Source organism: Salvelinus alpinus, chromosome 5, assembly GCF_045679555.1.
Source record: "Salvelinus alpinus chromosome 5, SLU_Salpinus.1, whole genome shotgun sequence".
Lineage (NCBI taxonomy): Eukaryota > Metazoa > Chordata > Actinopteri > Salmoniformes > Salmonidae > Salvelinus > Salvelinus alpinus.
Window position 1 is genome coordinate 82748227 of NC_092090.1, and position 26296 is coordinate 82774522.

Here is a 26296-nt window from a genome sequence, read left to right on the forward strand (position 1 = left end):
TTAACAGGTGTACCTTGTTAAAAGTTCATTTGTAGAATTTCTTTCCTTCTTAATGCGTTTCAGCCAATCAGTTGTGTTGTGACAAGGGAACTCTAATGATCTTATCCTCTGCAGCAGAGGTTACTCTGGGTCTTCCTTTCCTGTGGCGATCCTCAAGAGAGCTAGTTTAATCATAGTGCTTGATGGTTTTTGTGACTGCACTTGAAGAAACGTTCAAAGTTCTTGACATTTTCCAGATTGACTGACATTCATGTCTTAAAGTAATGATGGACTGTCATTTTTCTTTGCTTATTTGAGCTCTTCTTGACATAATATGGACTTAGTCTTTTACCAAATAGGGCTATCTTCTGTATACCACCCCTACCTTGTCACAACACAACTGATTGGCTGAAACGCATTAAGAAGGAAAGAAATTCCACAAATGAACTTTTAACAAGGCACACCTGTTAAATTAAATGCATTCCAGGTGACTACCTCATGAAGCTGGTTGAGAGAATGCCAAGAGTGTGCAAAGCTGTCATCAAGACAAAGGGTGGCTACTTTGAAGAATCTCAAATATAAAATATATTTTGATTTGTTTAACACTTTTTTTGGTGACTACATGATTATTCTACAATGTAGAAAATAGTAAAATAAAGAAAAAACATGGAATGAATAGGTCTGTCCAAACTTTTGACTGGTACTGTCAATGTCTTACACTTTTATCTTATGACACACAATTTTAGGAAAAGCTTGACAGTTTCCCACTTTTATTTTTACTTCTGTGCATATTTCTAAAAGTGAACAGAAGCAAAAATCCACAAATTGCAGAGGTTTGAAAAACAATACACGAAAGATACATATTTCACACCTTTACCCATTTATTTTATGGAACACAATCTGAGGAAAAGCTTGACAGTTCCCCACCCTTTTTTCTTTCTATGCAGATTCCTCACCCTGTGAGAACATCGTCTATGGTTGATTGTTTTCTAAAGATAATACCTCAACATATTTTGGGCTGTAAAAGCGTGCTAAAACTGGGCAGTAACACCCTGGCCACTGAAAACTACAGTGCAGCCAAACCAGCCTCTGATTATTGTAAACAAAAACATTTCCTGTGTATTAAGCTGGTTTCCCCCAATTGTATGTGTGCTGTCAATGACAGGTAAACACCCCTAGAGAAAAATATGGTGTCCTGTTGTTTTGGTTCCATAGCTGTTTGTACATTTTTGGAAATGTGCACTTTATTGTCAATACAACATCATGTGGAACAAAATATACAATGGAATATATTTGTGATTACAAAATATGATTAGCAATAGAATAATAATGGTTCCACACACATCCACCTAAATTAGTTAGAACGTTTCCATCACGCAAGGAATAGTAATGGTAAATTACACTGACAACATCCGCCTTGACAATCAAAATTTGAAGTCCAAGTATGTGATGCGTCACAATGTCTTAAAGTTTGTACACATCAATAGTGTTTGTGTTCTGGGAGTATGCCGGACAAATAATCCTGAATCCTTTTCGAATCCTAATATTTACTCCCCTATGAATATGCCAAAGGGTACGGCTCCAGGGAGAGTTGGACCAGGGCCAACACAACCATTTGAGAGCATTGTCCAAGTGATCACAACTGTCAAGTGTGTCATATTTCAGTCAATTAAAATCCATGACACAAGTGATGGAATTGTTTCCCAACCTGAAATGCTTGATATTAGAACAGAGGCAGAACTTCTTTTGCACCTCTTCAAATCATTCAAACCTTACAGTGGCGGTTTACAAACCTTTTAGTAAATGTTTCCAAATTCTTTCAGATACATTACATAGTAATGTCTTGGTATAATCTGTTTCTTATCAAGTGTTCTGAACCATAAACCAGAAGACAGTAACAAGTATGATGGAAAATGGTACAGTAACCTAAACATGTCAAAGGAAAGTAGGAAAGTAGGCTTAACCTATCAAAGGGACAACAATTCCCTGTGAGATGGTCCTGGAGCCAAGAGGATACATTTGCCAAATAAGTTCCAATATGTTCTGGTGGTCTGGATAAAACAATGTAATGTCTAGGGTTGCAAAGGGAGGGTATGTTACTCAAAACTTTCTAAGTTTACCAGTAAACTACCAGAATGTTGGTATCTTTCAAGAATTGTATGTAATCTATCACAAGACATCTAGTGGCCATTTTGGGTAGTTCAGATTATCATAGGTGTCTGTAATTATCTCTGGCCTTCTCTCTGGCCTTACCATGTAAAATATACACTGAGTGTACAAAACATTAAAAATACCTTCCTAATATTGAGTTGCACCCCCCCTTTTGCCCTCAGAACAGCCTCAATTCGTCGGGCATGGACTCCACACGGATGCTGGCCCATGTTGACTCCAATGCTTCCCACAGTTGTGTCAAGTTGGCTGGATATACTTTGGGAGGTGGACCATTCTTGATACACACAGGAAACTGTTGAGTGTGAAAAACCCAGCAGCACTGCAGTTCTTGACACAAACCGGTGCATCTGGCACCTACTACCATACCCCCTTCAAAGGCACTTAAATATTTTGTTTTGCCCGCTCACCGTCTGAATGGCACACATTCCCAATCCATGTTTCAATTTTCTCAAGGCTTAAAATCTTTCTTTAACCTGTCTCCTCCCCTTCATCTACACTGATTGAAGTGGATTTAACAAGTGATATCAATAAGGGGTCATAGCTTTCACCTGGTCAGTCTGTCATGGAAAGAGCAGATGCTCATGTTTTGTACACTCAGTGTAATTTAAAAAAAAGATATGAAAAAAGATATATATATTACTAAGTTGTAAAACATTATCCTAAACATAAACCATCATCTTAGTGAATACCATTGGTGTTTAATATGAGGGGTTTTAGCATGAATTATTCTTTATATTCTTCACACATTGATTTTACTATACCAATATGTATTTGTTGTCAATGTTTTGGCATCAAACTAGTGGCAGTTGTGAAAAAAGTTAATAGTTGGAGTTGCAGAGATAATTGATAAATAATAACATTGTTGATTAGATGCTTTTGTCATTAATTAGGATATTCTCTGTTGAACCATATGGTCTATCTACTAGAAAGTCATAGACAATATGGATACAGATATAAAAAATAAAAAAAACTACCAAACTTACGATAGATTGCCATAGATATTGTTAATTACCAAAATGACTGAAGATTCCGGTAACTTTGGTAAATTATCGGTACCTTTTCAACCCTAGTCATGGCCTTTCTGTGTCCAGCTCCAACAGGCCCAGGCTGTTTCACAGTGTGCCGAAGAGGTCAAAGCAGCGGTCAGCCGGTCACCCAGCCAAGCAGGTCACAACATGGTGCCTAGTCAAGCTGAGGCATGTGGGTGAAAGCTGTCAGAGGCACTAACTAAAAGCTGGGACTTCTACAGTCCACAAATCCGTGAAGTGGAATTTCCCTGGCCTAACAAATGGTGCAATGTTAATGGAATTGGATGATGATGATGATAATGATTTGTCATTTAAGAGGCTGTGCTGTTGGTCAACAGCGTTGACTGACCTCAGTCCTGTGACAGCACAAGTAATACATAGGGCAAGAAGGAATGCAAGCTCTGAAGACCTCAAAGGAGCCGTACATTACAATTATTTCTGTTAGCACTCTTTTCTCTGTCTACACAACCACAGGCTGGAAATCAGTTTTACTTAACTTACTGTGGGATAATGTATGACTATGACGTGATCATCTGTTGTCATAATAACCACTTCTACCACTTGAAGAGGTATTTATTTCTGATTTATCCTTATTAGTAGTGGTAGTAATAAAAAGTAGCAGGTTTTAGTTAATTTGTTGCTATAAATTGAGTTTGACGATGCATAAACAGGGGAACAGTAGCAACTCTCTCATTTTCACTCTGTTGTTTCACTGGTTTGTTTAAACAAGACATGAGGGCCTATGGACCTGAACTGAGACTTATTAGCTAATTCATGAGCCCTGACCAGAACCGCATGTAGAGGGGCACATGGTCAACATACACATGCATTCTACATTCAAATGATGCAAACAGCATCATATAATAATCCCAATACATGTTGAATTAGAGAAATATTGATTTAAATTACACAATAACTAGTTTACTAATGCATGACGGCCAGAAAAACAAGAGCAACCAACTTGACACCAAAAGGGCTCTGCTCTGTACTTTCAGCTATAGTTTTCAGATTTGTCAAAGTATTTATTTTATTTATTTTTAATCTAGCAGTAACGTTAACAATTTTTTAGGATCACCCAAAAGAAGAGGAACTCATCAGTTCCCTCTGATCACATACCACCATCTAGTGGTCAAAATCATAGCACGGCTGTATTGTCTTCAGTGAAAACTGCATTAAGATGATTTTGCTGTTATTATTTTTTTTACGTGTTGATTTGTGACTGTCAAGTAAGTTCATAATCGTAATTACAGCAAAGGCCCCCTGGAACGCAAACTACATTTATATTTTGTGACATCCCATAAGAACTACAATTTATCGCGAAACACCGTTACCTTAGTAACCATCTAACAAACTTTGTATTAGGAGCATGGAGCTAGCCAGATCGCTTTAAATAATACCGGAATTACGAAAGGGTAGATAGCCTTTTGACGTGCTCCGAGGGCAACACTCGTTTGACTTTTATTATATGGAAATTGATGAGAAAACAAGGACACATAATGACTGATAAAAAGTTTCAAATTGGACCACCGGAGACTAGAACGACGCTTCCTACCTACCATTGGTAATGTGGATGCGCTAGCTGGCTAACGTTACATCTTACTAAAGACAACATTGGGTAGCCTCTTTTGTAACAATATAGTCATAACTGTATGTGGTTGACAACATAATTATATGTACACTGAACAAAAATATAAAACACAACATGCAACAATTTCATGATTGTACTGAGTTACAGTTCATATAAGGAAATCAATCGATTGAAATAAATTCATTAGGCCCTAATCTATGGATTTCACATGAATGGGAATACAGATATGCATCTGTTGGTCACATATAACGTTACATTATATACAGTGCCTTCGGAAAGTATTCAGACCCATTGACCTTTTCCACATTTTGTTACGTTACAGCCTTATTCTAAAATTGATTAAATCTACACACAATACCCCATAGTGACAAAGCAAAAAACAGAAATACCTTATTTGCATAAGTATTCAGAACCTTTGCTATGAGCCTCGAAATTGAGCTCAGGTGCATCCTGTTTCCATTGATCATCCTTGATGTTTCTACAACTTGATTGGAGTACACCTGTGGTAAATTCAATTGATTGGACATTATTTGTAAAGGCAAACACCTGTCTACATAAGGTCCCACAGTTGACAGTGCATGTCAGCAAAAACCAAGCCATGAGGTCAAAGGAATTGTCCGTAGAGTTTCCCAAGATAGGATTGTGTCGAGGCCAGTGGTGGAAAAAGTACCCATTTGTCATACTTGAGTAAAAGTAAAGATACCTTAACAGAAAACGACTCAAGTAAAAGTGAAAGTCATCCAGTAAAATACTACTTGAGTACAAATCTAAAAGTATTTGGTTTGAAATATAATTAAGTATCAAAAGTAAAAGTGTTAATAGTTTCAAATTCCTTACATTATGCAAACCAGATGGCACAATTATTATTTTTAATGTATTTACAGATAGCCAAGGGAACACTACAACACCCAGACATTAATTTACAAACAAAGCATTTGTGTTTAGTGAGTCCGCCAGATCAGAGGCAGTAGGGATGACCAGGGATGTTCCCTTGATAAGTGTGTGAATTGGAGAATTTTCTTGTCAAAATGTAACAAGTACTTTTGGGTGTCAGGGAAAATGTATGGAGTAAAAAGTACATTATTTTCTTTATGAATGTTATTAAGTAAAAGTAAAAGTTGGCAAAAATATAAATAGTAAAGTAAAGATACAGTACCCCCAAAAAACACTTAAGTAGTATTTTAAATTATTTTTACTTAAGTACTTTACACAACTTGTCGAGGCACAGATCTGGGGAAGGGTACCAAAACATTTCTGCAGCATTGAAGGTCCCCAAGAACACAGTGGCCTCCATCATTCTTAAATGGAAGAAGTTTGGAACCACCAAGACTCTTCCAACAGCTGGCTGCCCGGCCAAACTAAGCAATTGGGGGAGAAGGGCCCCGACCAAGAACCCGATGGTCACTCTGACAGAGCTCCAGAGCTCCTCTGTGGAGATGGGAGAACCTTCCAGAAGGACAACCATCTCTGCAGCACTCAACCAATCAGGCCTTTATGGAAGAGTGGCCAGATGGAAGCCACTCCTCAGTAAAAGGCACATGACAGCCTGCTTGGAGTTTTCCAAAAGGCACCTAAAAACACTCAGAGCATGAGAAACAAGATTCTCTGGTCTGATGAAACCAACATTGAACTCTTTGGCCTGAATGCCAAGTGTCATGTCTGGAGGAAACCTGGGACCATCCCTAAGGTGAAGCATGGTGGTGGAAGCATCATGCTGTGGGGATGTTATTCAGGGGCAGGGACTGGGAAACTAGACAGGATTGAGGCAAAGATGAACTGAGCAAAGTACAGAGAGATATTTGATGAAAACCTGCTCCAGAGCGTTCACCTTCCAACAGGACAACGACCCTAAGCACACAATGCAGGAGTGGCTTCGGGACAAGTCTCTGAATGTCCTTGAGAGGCCCAGCCAGAGCCCGGACTTGAACTCGATCGAACATCTCTGGAGAGACCTAAAAATAGCTGTGCGGCGACACTCCCCATCCAACCTAACAGAGCTTGCGAGGATCTAAAGAGAAGCATGGGAGAAGCTCCCCAAATACAGGTGTGCCAAGCTTGTAGCGTCATACCCAAGAAGACTCGAGGCTGTAATCGCTGCCAAAGGTGCTTCAACAAAGTACTGAGTAAAGGGTCTGAATACTTATGTAAATGTGATATTTCAGTTTTTTTTTAATTATAAAGTAGCAAAAATGTCTAAAACCCTGTTTTTGCTTTGTCATTAATGGGGTATTGTGTGCAGATTGATGAGGAAAATAAACAATTTAATACATTTTAAAATAAGGCTCTAACCTATCAAAATGTTGAAAAAGTCAAGGGGTCTGAATACTTTCCGAAGGCACTATATACAAAGTATGTGGATACCCCTTCAAATTCGTGGATTTGACTATTTCAGCCACACTCGTTGCTGACAGGTGTATAAAATCAAGCACACCGCCATGCAATCTCCATAGACAAACATTGGCAGTAGAAAGGCCTTACTGAACAGCTCAGTGACTTTCAATGTTGCATCGTCATAGGATGCCACCTTTCAAACAAGTCAGTTGGTCAAATTTCTGCCCTGCTATAGCAGCCCCGGTCAACTGTAAGTGCTGTTATTGTGAAGTGGAAACGTCTCGGAGTAATAATGGCTCAGCCGTGAAGTGGTAGGCCACACAAGCTCACAGAATGGGACCGCCGAATGCTGAAGTGCGTAGCGGGTGTGGGAGTGAATGATACATTTAGGGACAGACATAGAAGTGTACATTAGAATATAGGAGGAGAAGGCAGACATGAGTGAATGGATACAGGCTGGTAAAAACAGGAAACTAAGACATAACAGACATAATGGCCAAAGCCATTATAAGCATAAAGGCTTAGGGTAAACTTAAAGTACATTGTCTATTGTCTAGGACAGGAAACTAAAGCAAGCCCATAAGTGCATAGAATAGCTGGATATACCGAGGTCAGAGGGACATACAAAGGAGGGGGCCAGCCAAATGACCAACAGATGGACTATAGGCATAATACATATTTATATTAGGACACTGAGAAGGTCTTGGCACCATTGTAATCTACGGTAATCAAGAGTGGATACAGGCGTTATTGGGCAAGTTTGGTGGAGTTAATCTTAACACTACAGCATAGAATGACATTCTAGATGATTCTGTGCTTCCAACTTTGCGGCAACAGTTTGGGGAAGGCCTTTTCCTGTTTTAGCATGACAATGCCCCCATGCACAAATGATGTCCATACAGAAATGGTTTGTCGAAATCGGTTTGGAAGAACTTGACTGGCCTGCACAGAGCCCTGACCTCAACCCCATCGAACACCTTTGGAATTATTTGTAATGCAGACTGCAAGCCAGGCCTAATCCCACAACATCAGTGCCCGACCTCACTAATGCTCTTGTGGCTGAATGGAAGCAAGTCCCTGCAACAATGTTCCAACATCTAGTGGAAAGCCTTCCCAAAACAGTGGAGGCTGTTATAGCAGCAAAGAGGGTTACCAACCCCATATTAATGCCCATTATTTTGGAATGAGATGTTTGACGAGCAGGTGTCCATATACTTTTGGTAATGTAGTGTACCTTAAAAAAAGGTAGGGGCATGGATCAGAAAACCAGTCAGTATCTGGTGTGACCACCATTTGTCTCATGCAGGTCGACACATCTCCTTCGCATAGAGTTGATCAGGCTGTTGATGGTGGCCTGTGGAATGTTGTCCCATTCCTCTTCAATGGCTGTGTGAAGTTGCTGGATATTGGTGGAAACTGGAACACGCTGTAATACACGTCGAGCCAGAGCATCCCAAACATGCTCAATGGGTGACATGTCTAGTGAGTATGCAGGCCATGGAAAAACTGGAACATTTTCAGCTTCCAGGAATTGTGTACAGATCCTTGCGACATGGGGTCGTGGATTATCATGCTGAAACATGAGGTGATGGCAGCGGATGAATGGCACAACAATGGGCCTCAGGATCTCGTCACGGTATCTATGTGCATTCAAATTGGCATTGACAAAATGCAATTGTGTTCGTTGTCCGTAGCTTATGCCTGCCCATACCATAACCCCACCGACACCATGGGGCACTCTGTTCACAACGTTGACATCAGCAAATCGCTCACCCACACGACGCCATCTACCGGTACAGTTGAAACCGGGACTCATCCGTGAATAGCACACTTCTCCAGAGTGCCAGTGGCCATCGAAGGTGAGCATTTGCCCACTGAAGTTGGTTACGACACCAAATTGCAGTCAGGTCAAGACCCTGGTGAGGACTATGAGCATGCAGATGAGCTTCCCTGAGACGGTTTCTGATCATTTGGGCAGAAATTATTCAGTTGTGCAAACCCACAGTTTCATCAGCTGTCCGGTTGGCTGGTGTCAGGTGACGAAGCCGAATGTGGAGGTCCTGGGCTGGCGTGGTTACATGTGGCCTGCGGTTGTGAGGCCGGTTGGACGTACTGCCAAATTCTCTAAAACAATGTTGGAGGCAGCTTATGGTAGAGAAATTAACATTCAATTCTCTGGCAACAGCTTTGGTGGACATTCTTGCAGTCATCATTCCAATTGCACATTCCCTCAAAAGTTGAGACATCTGTGGCATTGTGTTGTGTGACAAAACTGCACATTTTAGAGTGACCTTTGTTTTGTTCCCAGCACAAGGTGCACCTGTGTAATGATCATACTGTTTAAATCAGCTTCTTGATATGCCACACCTGTCAGGTGGATGGATTCTTTTGACAGGAAGGAAAAATGCTCACTAACAGGGATGTAAACAAATTTGTGCACTAAATCTGGGAGAAATAAGCTTTTTGTGCATATGGAACATTTCTGGGATCCTTTATTTATCCTTTTTTAGCTCATGAAACCTGGGATGAACACTTTACATGTTGCGTTTATATTTTTGTTCAGTATACATAACATTGACACATAACCTTCCATCCAGTCTCTCTGGACTGGAGCTTCCAAATGTTAATGAGGGCAATGTGAAAGTAGAAGGCTTTAATTTAGCTTTGACCCACAGGTACAAGGAAAAGTTGATGACCAAATGCCTGAAAGATGCAAAGAACAAACATCATCTCTCAGGTGCTTTGGATGGCCGTCGTTGGCGTTTTCTAAATGTGGGACTTGATGACTTCAGAGATGGGTATCCTAGTGCTGGAACAGCGGTTCTCTCTCAGGCCCAGAGGGGCATGTCCCCTTCCATTTTTGGGATGCCAAGTCCTACATCTCTCTCTGATAAAACACAATGGAAGCGCTTCTCGAAAGAGCAGGCTTGCTTCTCTAAGAAGAACCCTCAGCAGCAGGCACACCGGGAGCATGTGGCTGCAGTGGAGCACAAACTCAAACAGCATCCTCTGGCTCTGTACCCACATTTAGAGCATGGCATGCCCCCAGAGGTGAGTGGCAGGTAGATAAGACTAATCAGCGATATAATCACATTGCAGATAAAAGTTGCCTTTCGATCCTTTTTGCAGTAAGGCATAAAGGGCTGGTTTCCCGGACACCGAATAAGCCTAGTCCTGGACTAAAATTCAAAAAACATGTTGAATGGAGATCCTCCATTGTAAAGGCTTCAGTCCAGGGTAAGGCGTAATCTGTGTCTGGTAAACCAGTCCCTAAAGTATACATCAGATGGCCCATGCACATACAATTCTGAATTACAGTAATCAACTCTTACGCTGTTCTTACAGCAGGACTTTGCTTTGCTTGTAACACAATATAATGTCCTACTGATTGTCTTTCATCCCGTAGTTGTTTGATCAGGTGATATGTGTCCTGGACCCGGATATGTGTGTGAACAGAGCTTCTGCAGTGACTTCACCAGAAAAAGAGGAGCAGGCGGACGACTGCACTGAGCCGTGGGAAACCATCATGCGTGAATCGGAGTCAGAGGAGGAAGTGAGAGAGGGACCACCTGTCAGTGCAATAATGTAAGTAGATATCTAGAGAAGTATGTTTTGGGGCAAACTCTTCATTACTAGGGTATAAACATCTAGTGGTATAACTACTGTTGTTAACCCTTTATTATTTGGCTGAAGGACTGACGATTTATGTGCAAAGAACCCTTACAAAGGGCTGCAAAGAAAGCAGAGCAGTGCCAAGGAAGACCAGATAGTAAACGTCAAACGACTGCGCTCCCCATCTCAAGACGAGGACATCAAGAAAGTCACTAAGCTTTTCTGTGACTGGGTCGCCTCATTGGTAAGCACAGCTAACAGAAACCGGCCAAGAAGGTGAGGAATACACACCCCAATTAAAGGTCAAGTAAAGATCAGAATGATTAATCATCATGAATCATGCTTGTAGAAGCAGGAACGGAGGCTTAATGATCTTAACCTCTCTGGTAAATGAATGGTTGACTCTCGTAGGGAGGAGAGAAGAACAACCTGACTGAATCCACCCTACAGGGCCTGTTTGTCAGTGGGTATGAGAAGAAGCCGTCCCTGACCTTCCCTATCCAGGTGGTTGAGCCTAAGAACGTGCCAGAGGACCTACGTAACTCTGTGGAGGATCTGCGCAGAGCCCACACCTGTGAAGACCCCTTAAAGGACTCAGAACCATACAAGGTATTGAGTGTCTCAGCTTGAGGCCCACAGAACTCACAAAACAGATGGATGAAAATGTATCAATTGCCTATGAAAAAAATATAAAATGCACATGTTCAACAGAGCAAACCAGGAACTAAAAGGCCCAAATATGGAGCATGGTACCTGGATACTAAAACATGGAAGAAAAGAGATGCTGATGAACCATTAAGAGACCCCAATGTCATCCCTGAGGACTTTGAGTTTCCTGCACAACCAAGTGAAATGGTGGGTCTTTGGTATAACTCTTACACTTGTCCTTGTTCTTTGTGGGTAAAAACGAGACAACTGTCTTTGACTATTAATCAGAATATCAATCCCCATTGACGGTTCAGGTAAAATTGTCTGATATAATTTGTCTTCTCAATAGGATGATGAACTGAAACAGATGCATGGGACTCAAGCGTTCAAGCAGTTCATCATCAGCAAAGGGCTGAGGGTGCCTAGGGTAAGACAACATTGCTTCACATTTTTACACAGGTCATACTTCACAGCACAGGTGTTTGAATTTCAATGTCAGTTAATATATACCGTACCAGTCAAAAGTTTGGACACCTACTCATTGCAGGGTTTTTCTTTATTTTTTATTATTTTCTACATTGTAGAATAATAGTGAAGACATCAACATTTGAGATTCTTCAAAGTAGCCACCCTTTGCTTTGATGACAGCTTTACACTCTTGGAATTCTCTCAACCAGCTTCATGAGGTAGTCACCTGGAATGCATTCAATTAACACTTGTTAAAACGTTAATTTGTGGAATTTATTTCCTTCTTAATGCATTTGAGCCAATCAGTGTTGTGACAGGGTAGGGGTGGTATACAGAAGATAATCCTATTTGGTAAAAGACCAAGTCCATATTATGGCAAGAACAGCTCAAATAAGCAAAGAGAAATGACAGTCCATCATTACTTTAAGACATGAAGGTCATTCAATCCGGAACATTTCAAGAACTTTGAAAGTTTCAGTCGTAAAAACATTCAAGCGCTATGATGAAACTGGCTCTCATGAGGACCGCCACAGGAAAGGAAGACCCAGAGTTATCTCTCCTGGAGAGGATAAGTTCATTAGAGTTAACTGCATTTCAGATTGCAGCTCAAATAAATGCTTCAGAGTTCAAGTAACAGACATCTCAACATCAACTGTTCCGAGGAGACTGCGTGAATCAAGCCTTCATGGTTGAATTGCTGCAAAGAAACCACTACTAAAAGACACCAATAAGAGACTTGCTTGGGCCAAGAAACACGAGCAATGGACATTAGACCTGTGGAAATCTGTCCTTTGGTCTGATGAGTCCAAATGTGAGATTTTTGGTACCAACTGCCATGTCTTTGTGAGACAGAGTAGGTGAACGTATTGTCTGCATGTGTGGTTCCCACCGTGAAGCATGGAGAAGGTGTGATGGTGCTTTGCCGGTGACACTGATTTATTTAGAATTCAAGGCACTTACCCAGCATGGCTACCACAGCATTCTGCGGCGATACGCCATCCCATCTGGTTTGCGCTTAGTGGGACTGTCATTTGTTTTTCAACAGGACAATGACCCAACACACCTCCAGGCTGTGTAAGGGCTATTTGACCAAGGAGGAGAGTGATGGAGTGCTGATGACCCGGCCTCCACAATCACCCGACTTGAGATGGTTTGGGATGAGTTGGACCGCAGAGTGAAGGAAAAGCAGCCAACAAGTGCTCAGCATATGTGGGAACTCCTTCAAGACGGTTGGAAAAGCATTACAGGTGTAGCTGGTTGAGAGAATGCCAAGCGTGTGCAAAGCTGTCATCAAGCCAAAGGGTGGCTACTTTGAAGAATCTAAAATATATTTTGATTTGTTCAACAGTTTTTTGGTTACTACAGGATTCAATGTGTTATTTCATAGTTTTGATGTCTTCAAGATTACTTTTCAATGTAGAAAATAGTAAAAATAAAGAACAACTAGTAGGTGTAGGTGTTCAAACTTATGACTGGTACTGTAAATATTTTATCTGAAATTGGTTGGCTTTTAAACTTGGGTTTCTTTTCAGTTTCTGAGTACTCTCTTTGAAGAAGAGGAGGGAGACAACCGATCAAGGCCAGATGGAGCAGGCTCTGCTTCAACACGGAAGGGGACCGTGGTACTTTAGGCAGGTTTCAATAGGCAATATGTAGGGCAGTTACACTGTAGTATACTCAATTTGTCAAAACAAACTGACATAAAACATTTGACGCTACGCTGGTACAAAGGTTCTCCTAATTTTTCACGAGTTTTCATACGTTTCCAAATCACTGACTGGCTGTCAATGCATGTACATCAAAGATCATCCTCAGTTACCTTGACTAATGACATCTTTCATGAATAACAAGAATATCCTGCTAGCCTGTTGTTTATCCTCCTGTCATCATATTTGGTGCCAATCCTCTATATTTGGTGTCAATTTTTCCATGTTGATAGTAACATGCCATGGACAAATTATATTCATAATAAAAGACAATTCACCATAATGATCATAGAGTGCCTTTACTTTTAAATACAAGTTTATTTTTGTTACACAAGTACACATTCACTCAAAGCCTTGATTGTTCTAAAGCTTCCTTTTGTCTTTGACATTTCTCATCCTCTTCTCCTGACCCTTTATCATAGAGGACATTTCTGAAAAAGAAATAATATATATTATTACTTAAAATGCATTTTGTAGTTTCTTCACAGAAACTGCGTTTTCAAGATAAACTGTATTGTCCCAAAGGTGGCAGTTATCTTATCGGACATAAACAGCAATGGAATTTTTCTGGATTAATCAGGAATTTCTGTTTTCATGAACTTGACCTATCCCCAAACCAATATAATCATTGTCCTGATTCTCTGTGTCCTGATGACATTCCTATTAAACAATTTGGTCTGGTACGTGAGGCAGGGAGGGGCAGACATAACAAGGAAGTCTGGATTCTCACAACTGTTACATTTGGACAACATTGGGCAAATTCAAAACTCCTAATAGATTCAGATCTTTAGCACTGATGTCAGTCACTAACCACTGTGCTGCACAGCAGTCAGATGAACAAAAATAACTCTGTTCACAAACCATGGTTCTTCATCTGCAAGTCCTCCACTATGTTTTGGAGGCTGTCCAGTTTTCCTTGCAAGTGCTTGCATGTGTGTCCTGTAAACTCAGCCTGCGGATTGGCCACTGGACAAACATTTCAAGTGAAACCACAAGTTACTCACTCAGAAGTCATCAAATTAGAGTTCTGAAATTCAAACATTATTATGATGCCATACTGTAAAGTAACCAAGGTTCTCCAAGGCCATTTCATTGGGGACATTGTCTCCCACATTGGTTACACAATGGTTACACAACTGAGTTGTAATAATGCTGAAGGCAGTGGGACTTACAGGTGTGTGTGTCTGTGAGAGGGCTTTCTGCCTGAGGCCTGCTCTGTGGTGGAGGTGTGGGGTTGTGGTCAGAGGTCAGAAGTGAGTGTACAGGGGACCTGCGGCCCAGTGCCATGGCTCGAGGGGACGACGTGTAGCAAGGCAGAGATGCAGCAAAAGAGAAGTCATGGCCTGTAGAAATAGCAAACAATGTCTGAAGTGGAGGAATGGTTAACTGCTGAAAAACTGTATACCTTGATCATATCATGTTTGAAGGGGAACCACAGGGATGATAATGGGTCTAGTAGAGTGATATAAAAGGTGAAATTAGGAAAATAAAGCACATGATTGGTTGAGTGTGTTAAAATGGTTGATTGTTCTAACAGAGAAACTTACTGGCGCTTGAGAAGGTGCTGTTTAAATTCCGCTCATCCAGATCAGTTGTCCTAAGGAGGTGAGCCACACCACATATTGCATACACAAACATGCATTAGAACGAAGCCACAGACAGACACTGCACATTCATGTGGCCTGAGGATTAGTGAAGCCAATATACAGAGGTAGGGACCGGTTGCCAACAGCCATGCTCAGGCAGTCAGAAACAAGAGGTTCAAGGATACATGCTCTTACCTGCTGTTGATCCCCTTTATCGTTTTGGCATTGCTTGTAATATTTTTGGTCACATCGTTGCTGTAAGAGACATTTTTATTGCATGAAATTTGAATGAAAGAAGCTCCACATGATTGTAGTTGATGGGTTGATTGAGAACCAAAGAGAACACAAGCTCTGCATACATTGAGAAACATGTCACATGGCTGTGAAACATTTTTGTGAAATAAACCACTGTGGTTTCAGAAACCAAGTGAATGACGCACAACAAAAACATTTGTGGGGGACAAAAACTAGTAGCATCGTGATCTTTAACGTCACACTCAGAGACTTACAGTGTGGTCCTGTGATCGCTCTCTGGAACAGAGCTCCTTCTGAGGGTGCTTTTGTTGGTGTGTGGTCCAGGATTTTCAGAAATCACACCTCTTAGCTCTTTGACTAGGGACCGCAGCTCCATGGTGGGGCTTTCCAGCAGCTGCTGGGGTTTCAACTGTAAGAGGGGTGAAGAGATGCTGAGTAAAATACCATTATGGCTTACACTATATTCAACACAGAAATCTATTGTTGACCATCTGGAATACTTCCATGCTTTCAGTAAATTGGCTTAGATCCGGCTGTTCCAGAGTCAAGTCAAACGGTTGATGAACGAGTGTCATGCTGCCACAAGAATGCAATCAGGGTGTTTTTAATTTTGGGGAAGTCAGATGTGCTGAGCTTGTGTCTTTCATTTCCACCACTGAAAAAACAGCAACAAAGCCAGGCCCTGGAAGGATTGGAGCCGCAAGGCATTTTGTAGGAAGTTTCTGTATTGATCTACCTCTAGCATGCACTTTGAGCCGTGGTGGCTGGAGGGTAGTGCAGTCAGGGCTGTTGGGCTGGAGAGGGAAGCACGCTGAGCATTCCCTGTGGCTCGCAGGTTTTGGCCCTGCAGCTCATGCAGAAAAGACACAGCACTTGAAAAAGCATACATACACCATAGAAGGCTATAGACAGTTTAGAGGAGAAAGGATATTCTGAGTACAATGCAAATCAAACAACAAAACAGCATATGCATTAGACTTCTATAGAGGCAGATGGACACCCATCCTAGTGAGCTGTACCGTCACATCCAGAGCATGCTGCAGCTTCAGCCGTACAACCTCCTGCTCTTGCAACTGGATGAAGTCTTGACAGTGGACAAAGCTCTCAGACATCTGAAGAACATTGTAGGTGAAAATGGGGGTCAGTCAGAGCGAGATATATATTTCTCTTCATACTGTGTGATAAAGTGAGTAAATACAAGGTAGTGCCACACCACCTTGTGTAGGGCCGTCTCCAGTTTGGCCACTTTCTCCCTGAGCCGTCTCTCCAGGGAGCGGACGGTCTCCACCTCCGCTGCCACCTGTCTCTTCTCCTCAGTGACAGAAGCCAGCAGCTGGATCTGACGCTTACTCTCTAGACTCTGGTAACGCTTCTCCTGGGAAGAGAAAGACCATATTGAAGGCAGATTATTATACATTTAAGTGAACACCAGAATATCTTGCTGTTTTAAATCCCTACTTAATTAAGGACACAGGGCTTTTATCTGTGTGGAAGCCAGGGCATGTGTAATAACGATAGACACGATGTGGAGCACTAAAGTAGACATTGAGGTGTTCCTACCTCGGTCAGTTTGTCCATGGTCTCCTCCAGGAGCTGGATTCGGCCCTGGAGAGTGTCAATCTGTTCCCGCTTGGCTGTTATCTGCTTCTGCATCCCCATGGCAACCTTCAGGCCTGGACAGAGAAAGGGGAGACGGGGCAGAGAGGATCGAGTCAATCAAGGTCTATCTACTCTCATCTCTTTCTGTCGATTCAATGGAGGAGGAAATGAATCAACCAAATCCAAGGTGAAGTGTCACAATGAGTGACACAGAGCATGAAAGATATCAGAAGGGCCCGCACACTGAATAAGCTCCCAATTACCACATTTATCGACCACGTTTCGATCCAACACAGATCTTCGTCATGTCAAAAGAGCATCCATTTTTTTTGGGGGGGGGGGGGGGGGACAAAAATTCTCATTACTTCCAGAACTATCTACTCATCAGTGACCCGAGTCAGTCCTCTCTCATCTAAAAACTCATGCATAAACACATACTGTAGACTTCCCATAACCATATAAACACAGATCTCCGCTATAATATAATGTTCTCAGTGATGTGCAGTGCTGACCGTGTCCGTCCGCTCCCTCCAGGGTCCTCAGGGTGCTCCTAGCCTGGTCCAGCTCAGCCCGGGTGGTCTTCAGCTGGGCCTTCAGACCCACCACCACGCCCTCCTGCTCTTCACTCTTACTGATGTGGAGCCTCTTCAACTCCTCATGCTCCTCTGGGGGACAGACAGATGGTGAACAAGAAAAACAGACGCTACATGCTGTACTGGTTTTCCAAAGTCTAGCAACATGATCATTGTTCTTGCTGTTTGCCACTGAAGACCTGTATTTTTCCCTAAAGACTGGAGAAATGGAGGCCGTTAAATCAAATCACTGAAAGGTCTTTATTATTGCAGAATTAATAAAGATCATAATTCATACAAAAACATTAGCAGATAAGTGTTTGACTGAACAGAGAGTCGATGCATCATTTTATCTGTGCGAGGGGAATATTCTCATATGAAAGCCATCTAAACTCAGCAAAAAAAGAAACATCCTCTCACTGTCAACCTCATTTATTTTCAGCAAACTTAACATGTGTAAATATTTGTATGAACATAACAAGATTCAACAATTGAGACATAAACTGAACAAGTTCCACAGACATGTGACTAACAGAAATGGAATAATGTGTCCCTGAACAAAAGGGGGGTCAAAATCAAAAGTAACAGTCAGTATCTGGTGAGGCCACCAGCTGCATTAAGTACTGCAGTGCATCTCCTCCTCATGGACTGCACCAGATTTGCCAGTTCTTGCTGTAAGATGTTACCCCACTCTTCCACCAAGGCTCCTGAAAGTTCCCGGACATTTCTGGGGGAAATGGCCCTAGCCCTCACCCTCCGATCCAACAGGTACCAGACGTGCTCAATGGGATTGAGATCCGGGCTCGTCGCTGGCCATGGCAGAACACTGACATTCCTGTCTTGCAGGAAATCATGCACAGAACGAGCAGAATGGCTGGTGGCATTGTCATGCTGGAGGGTCATGTCAGGATGAGCCTGCAGGAAGGGGGGAGGAGGATATGAGGGAGGGAGGAGGATGTCTTCCCTGTAACTCACAGCGTTGAGATTGCCTGCAATGCCAACAAGCTCAGTCCGATGATGCTGTGACACACCGCCCCAGACCACGATGGACCCTCCACCTCCAAATCGATCCCGCTCCAGAGTGCAGGCCTTGGTCTAATGCTCATTCCTTCGATGATAAACGCGAATCCGACCATCACCCCTGGTGAGACAAAACCTTGACTCGTTAGTGAAGAGCACTTTTTGCCAGTCCTGTCTCGTCCGGCGACGGTGGGTTTGTGCCCATAGGCGACGTTGTTGCCGGTGATGTCTGGTGACGACCTGCCTTACAACAGGCCTACAAGCCCTCAGTCCAGCCTCTCTCAGCCTATTGCGGACAGTCTGAGCACTGATGGAGGGATTGTGCGTTCCTGGTGTAACTCGGGCAGTTGTTGTTGCCATCCTGTACCTGTCCCGCAGGTGTGATGTTCGGATGTACCGATCCTGTGCAGGTGTTGTTATAGGTGTCTGCCACTGCGAGGACGATCAGCTGTCCGTCCTGTCTCGCTGTAGCGCTGTCTTAGGCGTCTCACAGTACGGACATTGCAATTTATTGCCCTGGCCACATCTGCAGTCCTCATGCCTCCTTGCAGCATGCCTAAGGCATGTTCACGCAGATTAGCAGGGACCCTGGGCATCTTTCTTTTGGTGTTTTTCAGAGTCAGTGAAAAGGCCTCTTCAGTGTCCTACGTTTTCATAACTGTGACCTTAATTGCCTACCGTCTGTAAGCTGTTTGTGTCTTAACGACCGTTCCACAGGTGCATGTTAATTCATTGTTTATGGTTCATTGAACAAGCATGGGAAACAGTGTTTAAACCCTTTACAATGAAGATCTGTGAAGTTTTGATTTTGATTTTTACGAATTATCTTTGAAAGACAGGGTCCTGAAAAAGGGACGTTTCTTTTTTTAACTGAGTTTATGACAGCCAATGTACCTGTGAGGCAGACCAGTTGCATGCGTTGCACCTCTAGCTCAGCGGTGAGCTGCTGTTTCTCCAGCGTCAGCTCCTTGACACAGCAGCTCTGTTTGGACAGGCCAGCCTTCTGTACTCGCCTCTCCTGCTCCAGCACCGCCAAACACTCCTCACGCTGCTCCAAGCATGTCTGTAAAGGGAGGGACTCAGCAGGGTTGGAACGGTATATAGTAGGATAGCTTTGAAAACACACCCAAAAAGAAAAATATGGAGTATTATACAATCCAAGACAATGAACAAGCCTGAGGACTCCCCTTAGCAGCCTGAATGACCTCAAAATCTGGTCTTGATTTAGAAGCATGCCAAGTTTCCCACCCCAGAGAGGTAGGAGACAACCAACCTTGAATCTAAAGTAGATGATCAACACGAACTAACTAGCCAACTAACTAACTAACCCTTAACTGTTGGATCTCCAGCTTGTGCTCATTGAGCTGGTTGCTGAGGCGGCTCTTCTCATTGTGCAGGGAGTCAATGCTACGTCCATGCTGCACCGTCATCTGGGTGGTGCTCTCCATCTGCAGCCGCAGCAGGGCCACCATCTTCTCCCTGTCCTCCAGCTTGAGCCTCAGCACCTCAGTCTCTGCCCTGAGGGCCTGGCAGCTGCCCTGGGCTTCCTCCAGCCTGGCCCGTCCCTGCTGCGCCTCCTGCAGCCTCAGCTGCAGCTCCCTGTCCCTCTCCTCCAGCAGAGCCTGGACCTTCTTTAGCTCCTCATCCCGGTCACCCTTCAGGGCTTGCAGCCGCAGCTCCTCGTCCCTGGCCTTGTACAGCTGGTCTGCGGTCAATTCAAGCTCCCGTCGCACCACAGCCAGCTCCTTCTGCTGCTCCCGCTGATGCTTCTCGCCCAACAACTGGCAGAGGAGACAAAAAATAATGAGTGTTTGACAACTAAAGCCTTGGTGTCATCTTCCATTAAAAAAAAAAAAATGATGCTTGGTCTGCTCCTTCTCCAGCTGCTCACGGGCCTGCCGCAGCTCTGACTGACCCCACACACGTAATAGACTACTGACTCTTATTCAAACATCTGTTTGATTTCATGGGTTTGAATTGATAAAAATAAAATAAAAACGTATCAAAGCCAGATTCATATCAAACATAATGATAGACAGACTGAGTTGCTGGAATCAAAGAATGTGCAATGTTAAGATAGTGTATCTCTTTCTACAGCAGCAGGGAGCTAAGGACGTACAGTATCCTTGCTGTTTGTGTCTGAGGCTGGGCTGTATTACCGTGAGCTGGCAGAGCCGAGAGTCCAGCTCCTCTGTCTGCTGGAGGGATCTGTCTCTCACTCTCTGGGCCTCCCCCAGCTGAGACTGGGCCTCGATCAACAGCATCTCCAGAGCACCCACCTGGTACACAACATCATGACAACTCAAAGCATCAGAACCTTCACATAGAATATTACAATGTCTCCCTCCTAAACCTTTGTTTGAAAAGACTAAAGACCACTCTATTATTCTACATCACAACCGGCATGTGTGTGTTAGCTGTAACCTTGTCTTCATGGCCCTCCTGGGTGTCCAGTAGTTCGAAGCGCAGGACGGAGAGAGCTGACTCCAAGTCATTGACCTGACACTGGTGCACTGAAGCCTGGCTTTCACCTTGTTTTCTGGTGAAAGGAAATAATGCATTCATTTGGACACTTTTTGAAAGATTTGACTGATGTCTTACAACTGAATGATATTATATTCATTTTTTTGTATTTTACCCAGTTTTTCTCCCCAATTTCGATCCTGTCTCATCGCTGCAGAAGTGAAGGTTGGGTCACGCGTCCTCTGAAACATGACCGGCCAAACCGCGCTTCTTAACACCTGCCCCATTAACCCGGAAGCCAGCTGCACCAATACGTCGGAGGAAACACTGTTCAACTGACGACTGAAGTCAACCCGCAGGCACCTAGCCCGCAACAGGGAGTCGCTAGACTGCGATGAGCCAAGTAAAGCCCCCCGGCCAAACCCTCCCCTAAACCGGACGACGCTGGGCCAATTGGGTGCCGCCCTATGGGACTCACGGTCACAGCCAGTTGTGACACAGACTGGGATCGAACCCGGGTCTGTAGTGACGCCTCAAGCACTGCGATGCAGTACCTTCGACCGCTGCGCCACTCGGGAGGCCCGAAAATAGAGAGCTTTGAATTTAATTCAACTCAGGAAATATGTAGATATAGTATTGCTAGTTAATTCATGTCGCTCACTGTAACAACTCCACCTGGACATGCAAGCTGGAGGCACTGCCTCTGGAGCTGCTCAATTTCTCAGTCAATATCGCCACCTCCTGGTCATGACTGGTAGTGAGCTGCTCCATTCTGGAAAAGAGTAAAGCAACACAAGCAAGGCAACTTTACATGTCACCTCTAGGAACTTGCCTCAAACATACATGCGGTTTTAGGGTTACAACAAATTCTATACCAGACAGCCTTACATGCAGGTAATGTGTGGGCTATCAGATTAGTGAATGACTGTAATCCCAAGTCACTGAGACAAGAATTGTGGAAAGTTAATGAAAATGCACCTTTCCCTTTGCTCCTTCAACATGATCTCTGCTTTCTCTTGGCATTTCTGTTCTTGAGTCTCCATCTGCTCCTTCAGCTGGCACAATGAGTTAGGAATGGAAAATACAATGTCAAGAACAACATTTCAAACCCTTGATAAGTGTTGTGTGAAATAAAACATAACACACTGTCTTACCAGCAGAAGGCTTTCTCTCAGATTGTGATTTGCATGCTCCAAGTCGTGTAATACTTTCTCCACTGCAACACCCAGTGCGTCCTGGCTGGTGTACGAATTGTTTCCACAACGTTTTTCGTAAGCCAACAGCGCGGAGTGCACCTCCTGTAGTGTCCGCTCCCTTGACTCTGCTCTCCCGCTCTGTGACTTTGCTTCCTCCTCAGCCTCCAGTAGCCTCTGGTCCCCGGTCTGTTTAGCGGCTTGCAGCTCCCTGATCATTGCTTGCATTTTCCCCATTACATCTGCCTGTTTTCTGCTCTCTTTCGTTCTGAGGGACAAAACAATTAACACCCAATTGACACTCACTGGTTGAATTAACGTTTTTTCCATGTAATTTCTATTAAATTAGGTGGAACCAACGTGAAATAGATGTTGAATTGACATCTGTGCCCAGTGGGCATTGAAGGGACTGTAAAACATGTCCTACACTCCCGTTGCAAAGAACCTGTATGTGTCCAAAGGTATATGTAACAGTATAACTTTAGTCCATCCCATCGCCCCGGGCGCGAACCAGGGACCCTCTGCACACATCAACAACAGTCCCCCACGAAGCATCGTTACCCATCGCTCCACAAAAGCCGCGGCCCTTGCAAAGCAAGGGGAACCACTACTTCAAGGTTTCAGAGCAAGTGACGTCACCGCCTGAAAGGCTGCTAGCGCGCATCACCGCTACCTAGCTAGCCATTTCACTTCGGTTACATTCACCCCACTTTCGACCTCCTCCTTTTTCGCAGCAACCAGTGATCCGGGTCAACAGCATCAATGTAACAGTACAACTTTACTCCATCCCCTCGCCCCGACCCGGGCGCGAACCAGGGACCCTCTGCACACATCAACAACAGTCACCCACGAAGCATCGTTACCCATCGCTCCACAAAAGCCGCAGCCCTTGCAGAGCAAGGTGAACCACTACTTCAAGGTTTCAGAGCAAGTGACGTCACCGACTGAAAGGCTGCTAGCGCGCACTACCGCTACCTAGCTAGCCATTTCACATCGGTTACATATACAGTACAAATGGCCTACAGTGCAACAGTTTCAGGTTCAATTACCTTAGATCAGTCAGGGCATCTTTCTCAATCTGGAACTCCTGCAATTTTGTCTGCAGCTTGATGATGGACTGACGGAAGTAGAACTTCTGCTGTTCATGAAGCTCATGTGTCTGAAAGAGTATTAGCAAAGGTTGCAATCAATAGCACCTCATGTGGCAAAGAACTGCATGGATTTTGATATTAGACTCATTGAGTTCAAGAGGCCTTCCACAATAATATATAACTCTCAAGGAGAAAAAAATAGGACTGTATCTCACACTAACCTCACTCAGCTGCTTTTGGAGCTCCGACACCTGTTGAGAGTAGTCCCCTATTGCATTTTCCAAAACATCTTTCCCAGGGAAAGTTATGCCACTTCTAACCAGCTCCAGGCCATATGTAAGAGGCTGGATCACAGACAGCACTTCTGAGTTCTCCTCCGATGAACCATCTGTAAAATAAAAAAATGTAAAGTGGCAATAAGGAACACTACTACAGGTAGTTTCATAATTCAAAATAGGCTAGTGACATATTTGGTTGTGACAATAGCTCCGATGTGTAACTGTATAGCTAGTACTGGCTATATTTTTCTTCATGACACAAGAAAACCACATACTCACCCATAAAGATGGGAAAGTAATTCATTTGTGAAGGTGAGCTGCTGGGACATGTGCGTCCCATTTTCTCCATGGTCATTTTAGTTGCATGTTCCACCTCTTCTTGCAGCATTTGGGTCTCCTTGGTTCGTCTGTCAAGCTCCTCACTATAAAGAAAGAACGTAACAAACTTGCTTCCAAATGGATGATGGTTCATGGTGCAAAAGGCAGACAATCTGTTTTCAAATACAGGTAGCTAGTGTTATGAAAAAGCATGTGGGGGAGTTAGCTAACTAGAGTAATTTAAAGAAAAGGGCAAAATTACCTCAATTCATCCAGATTGTTGTACCTTCTAGAGACAGTGCTGGTGTCATTTGTACCTGTAAGGTAGAGGTAGCTTGCTAAATTAGAAAGCCAAAGAGGGATTGCTCAGTGCTGCCACTGATGCCAGGAATCAGCACAGCGATGTGATAAGACCGGGAACTTTGCTAGAAGGTTAGTAGTTAGCAATGTTATACACTATATATACACACAAATGTATGTAGACACCCCTTCAAATTTGTGGATTTAGCAATTTCAGCCACACCCGTTGCTGACACATAGCCATGGAATCTCCATAGGAAACATTGGCAGTAGAATGGCCTAATTGAAGAGCTCAATGACTTTCAACGTGGTGCCGTCTTAGGATGCCACCTTTCCAACAAGTCAGTTCGTCAAATTTCTGCCCTGGTCAACTGTAAGTTCTATTATTGTGAAGTGGAAACGTCTAACGGCTCACCCGCGAAGTGGTAGGCCACACAAGCTCACAGAATGGGCCCGCCGAGTGCTTAAGAGCCTATAAATCGTCTATCCTCGGTTGAAAAACTCAGTACAGAGTTCCAAACTGCCTCTGGAAGCCACGTCAGCACAATAACTGTTCGTCTGGAGCTTCATGAAATGGGTTTCCATGGCCGAGCAGCCGCACACAAGCCTAAGATCACCATGCGCAATGCCAAGCGTTGGCTGGAGTGGTGTAAAGCTCACCACCATTGGACTCTGAAGCAGTGGAAACACATTCTCTGGAGTGATGAATCACGCTTCACCATCTGGCAGTCTGACAGACTAATCTGGGTTTGGCTGATGCAAGAACACTACCTGCCCCAGTGCATAGTGCCAACTGTAAAGTTTGGTAGAAGAGGGCTGTTTTTCATGGTTCGGCTTAGGCACCTTAGTTCCAGTGAAGGGACATTTTAATGTTACAGCATATGTAACCGATGTGAAATGGCTAGCTAGTTAAGGACCGCGGCCTTCGTGGAGCGATGGGTAACGATGCTTCGTGGGTGACTGTTGTTGATGTGTGCAGAGGGTCCCTGGTTCGCGCCCGGGGCGAGGCGACGGACGTAAAGTTAAACTGTTACACATACAATGACATTCTAGACGATTCTGTGCTTGCAACAGTTTCATGTTTCAGCATGACATTGCCCCCGTGCACAAAGCGAGGTCCATACAGCAATGGTTTGTTGAGATCGGGGGGCGACCAACTCCATATTAATGCCCATGATTTTGGAATGAGATGTTCGACGAGCAGGTGTCCACATACTTATGTAGTGTAGCTAGCTAACGTTAGTCAGGTTAATTTACTTACTTGTTGTTGGAATCTCGTGCAATAAACCATCAAACAATTCAGAGGATTTGTAAATAGATAAATTACTATCTTTGGATATGGAATTTGGAAATCCAGATGACATTATTAGTTGGTTAGCTAGCTAGCCGTATGGGATAGCATGTGGAAATCAACCAGCGCCTGCAAGCAACAAGTAGTAGCGAAGCTTCATCGCCATGGAAACTGTTGATTTCGCGCTTTCTTCACTCAGAGTTGGTGGATTTTAGAAACAGAAACTCCCCAAAGTTGTTGCTAAATCTGGACGTTTGTAGATACCATCTCAAGAACAAACAGAAATATGGTTACTTTTCCGTTAAAACAAAATATTGAAGGGTAGTAAAACAAAAGTCCGTCGGTCGTCACTAGTTACCACAGCCATTAAGCCATATGCCGCGTTCAACACAACTGGGAACTCGGGAAAATACAAGGTCAAATCATGACGTCAGTAATCTTCAGGCCGGAAAGTCGGCGCTCGAGAAAGAGGCCCGAGTTGGATGACCGTCCAAATCGATATTTTTCCCAATCGGATCATTCCGAGTTCCCATTGTTTTGAAAATTCTGAAGTCGGAGATTCCCGAGTTCCCAGTTGTTTTGAACACGTCATGGTAATTCGGAAATCTTCGACGTCCGACTTCAGTGCGTTCAGAATATCTGGGAACTCGGAAAAAACGACCCCGACAGGGAACAATCGATTTGAACGGATTTCCAACTCTTTCTAGACCTGAGTTTCCTGACGTCCATTACGTATTTTTCCGAGTTCCCAGTTGTTTTGAATGCAGCATATGATGCAAACCCTGTCCATCGTTAGCC

At 43.5% G+C, this 26296-nt stretch overlaps 2 protein-coding genes across 5 annotated transcripts; one reads left to right on the forward strand and one right to left on the reverse strand.

The window, feature by feature from the left end:
• Positions 1-4524: 4524 nt before the first annotated feature.
• LOC139577049 (protein FAM47E) lies at positions 4525-13815 on the forward strand. Of its 2 annotated transcripts, none has more exons than XM_071403783.1 (8): positions 4525-4740; positions 9774-10149; positions 10505-10683; positions 10792-10954; positions 11122-11319; positions 11422-11565; positions 11708-11785; positions 13359-13815. In XM_071403783.1, exons 1-8 carry the CDS (start codon positions 4655-4657, stop codon positions 13455-13457), a joined length of 1323 nt encoding a protein of 440 aa, XP_071259884.1. In that variant the 5' UTR covers positions 4525-4654; the 3' UTR covers positions 13458-13815. The 2 variants fall into 2 exon arrangements, with proteins under 2 accessions (XP_071259884.1, XP_071259885.1); XM_071403784.1 differs by having other exon boundaries at positions 4534-4740; positions 11161-11319.
• Positions 13816-26071, reverse strand: LOC139577047 (coiled-coil domain-containing protein 158-like). Of its 3 annotated transcripts, XM_071403777.1 has the most exons (23): positions 25469-26064; positions 24170-24224; positions 23869-24011; positions 23533-23699; positions 23270-23379; positions 22182-22488; positions 22006-22082; positions 21689-21799; positions 20989-21103; positions 20724-20843; positions 19893-20345; positions 19459-19627; positions 17485-17637; positions 16934-17046; positions 16590-16748; positions 16393-16485; positions 16110-16217; positions 15628-15782; positions 15314-15373; positions 15080-15129; positions 14705-14875; positions 14394-14498; positions 13816-13963 (listed from the first exon to the last, which is right to left on the reverse strand). In XM_071403777.1, the coding sequence occupies exons 1-23, from the start codon at positions 25569-25571 to the stop codon at positions 13896-13898; spliced, it is 3165 nt and encodes a 1054-aa protein (XP_071259878.1). In that variant the 5' UTR covers positions 25572-26064; the 3' UTR covers positions 13816-13895. The 3 variants fall into 3 exon arrangements, with proteins under 3 accessions (XP_071259878.1, XP_071259880.1, XP_071259881.1); XM_071403779.1 differs by lacking the exons at positions 13816-13963; positions 14394-14498; positions 15080-15129 and having other exon boundaries at positions 14740-14875; positions 25469-26070; XM_071403780.1 differs by lacking the exons at positions 13816-13963; positions 14394-14498; positions 15080-15129; positions 15314-15373 and having other exon boundaries at positions 14742-14875; positions 25469-26071.
• Positions 26072-26296: the final 225 nt, after the last annotated feature.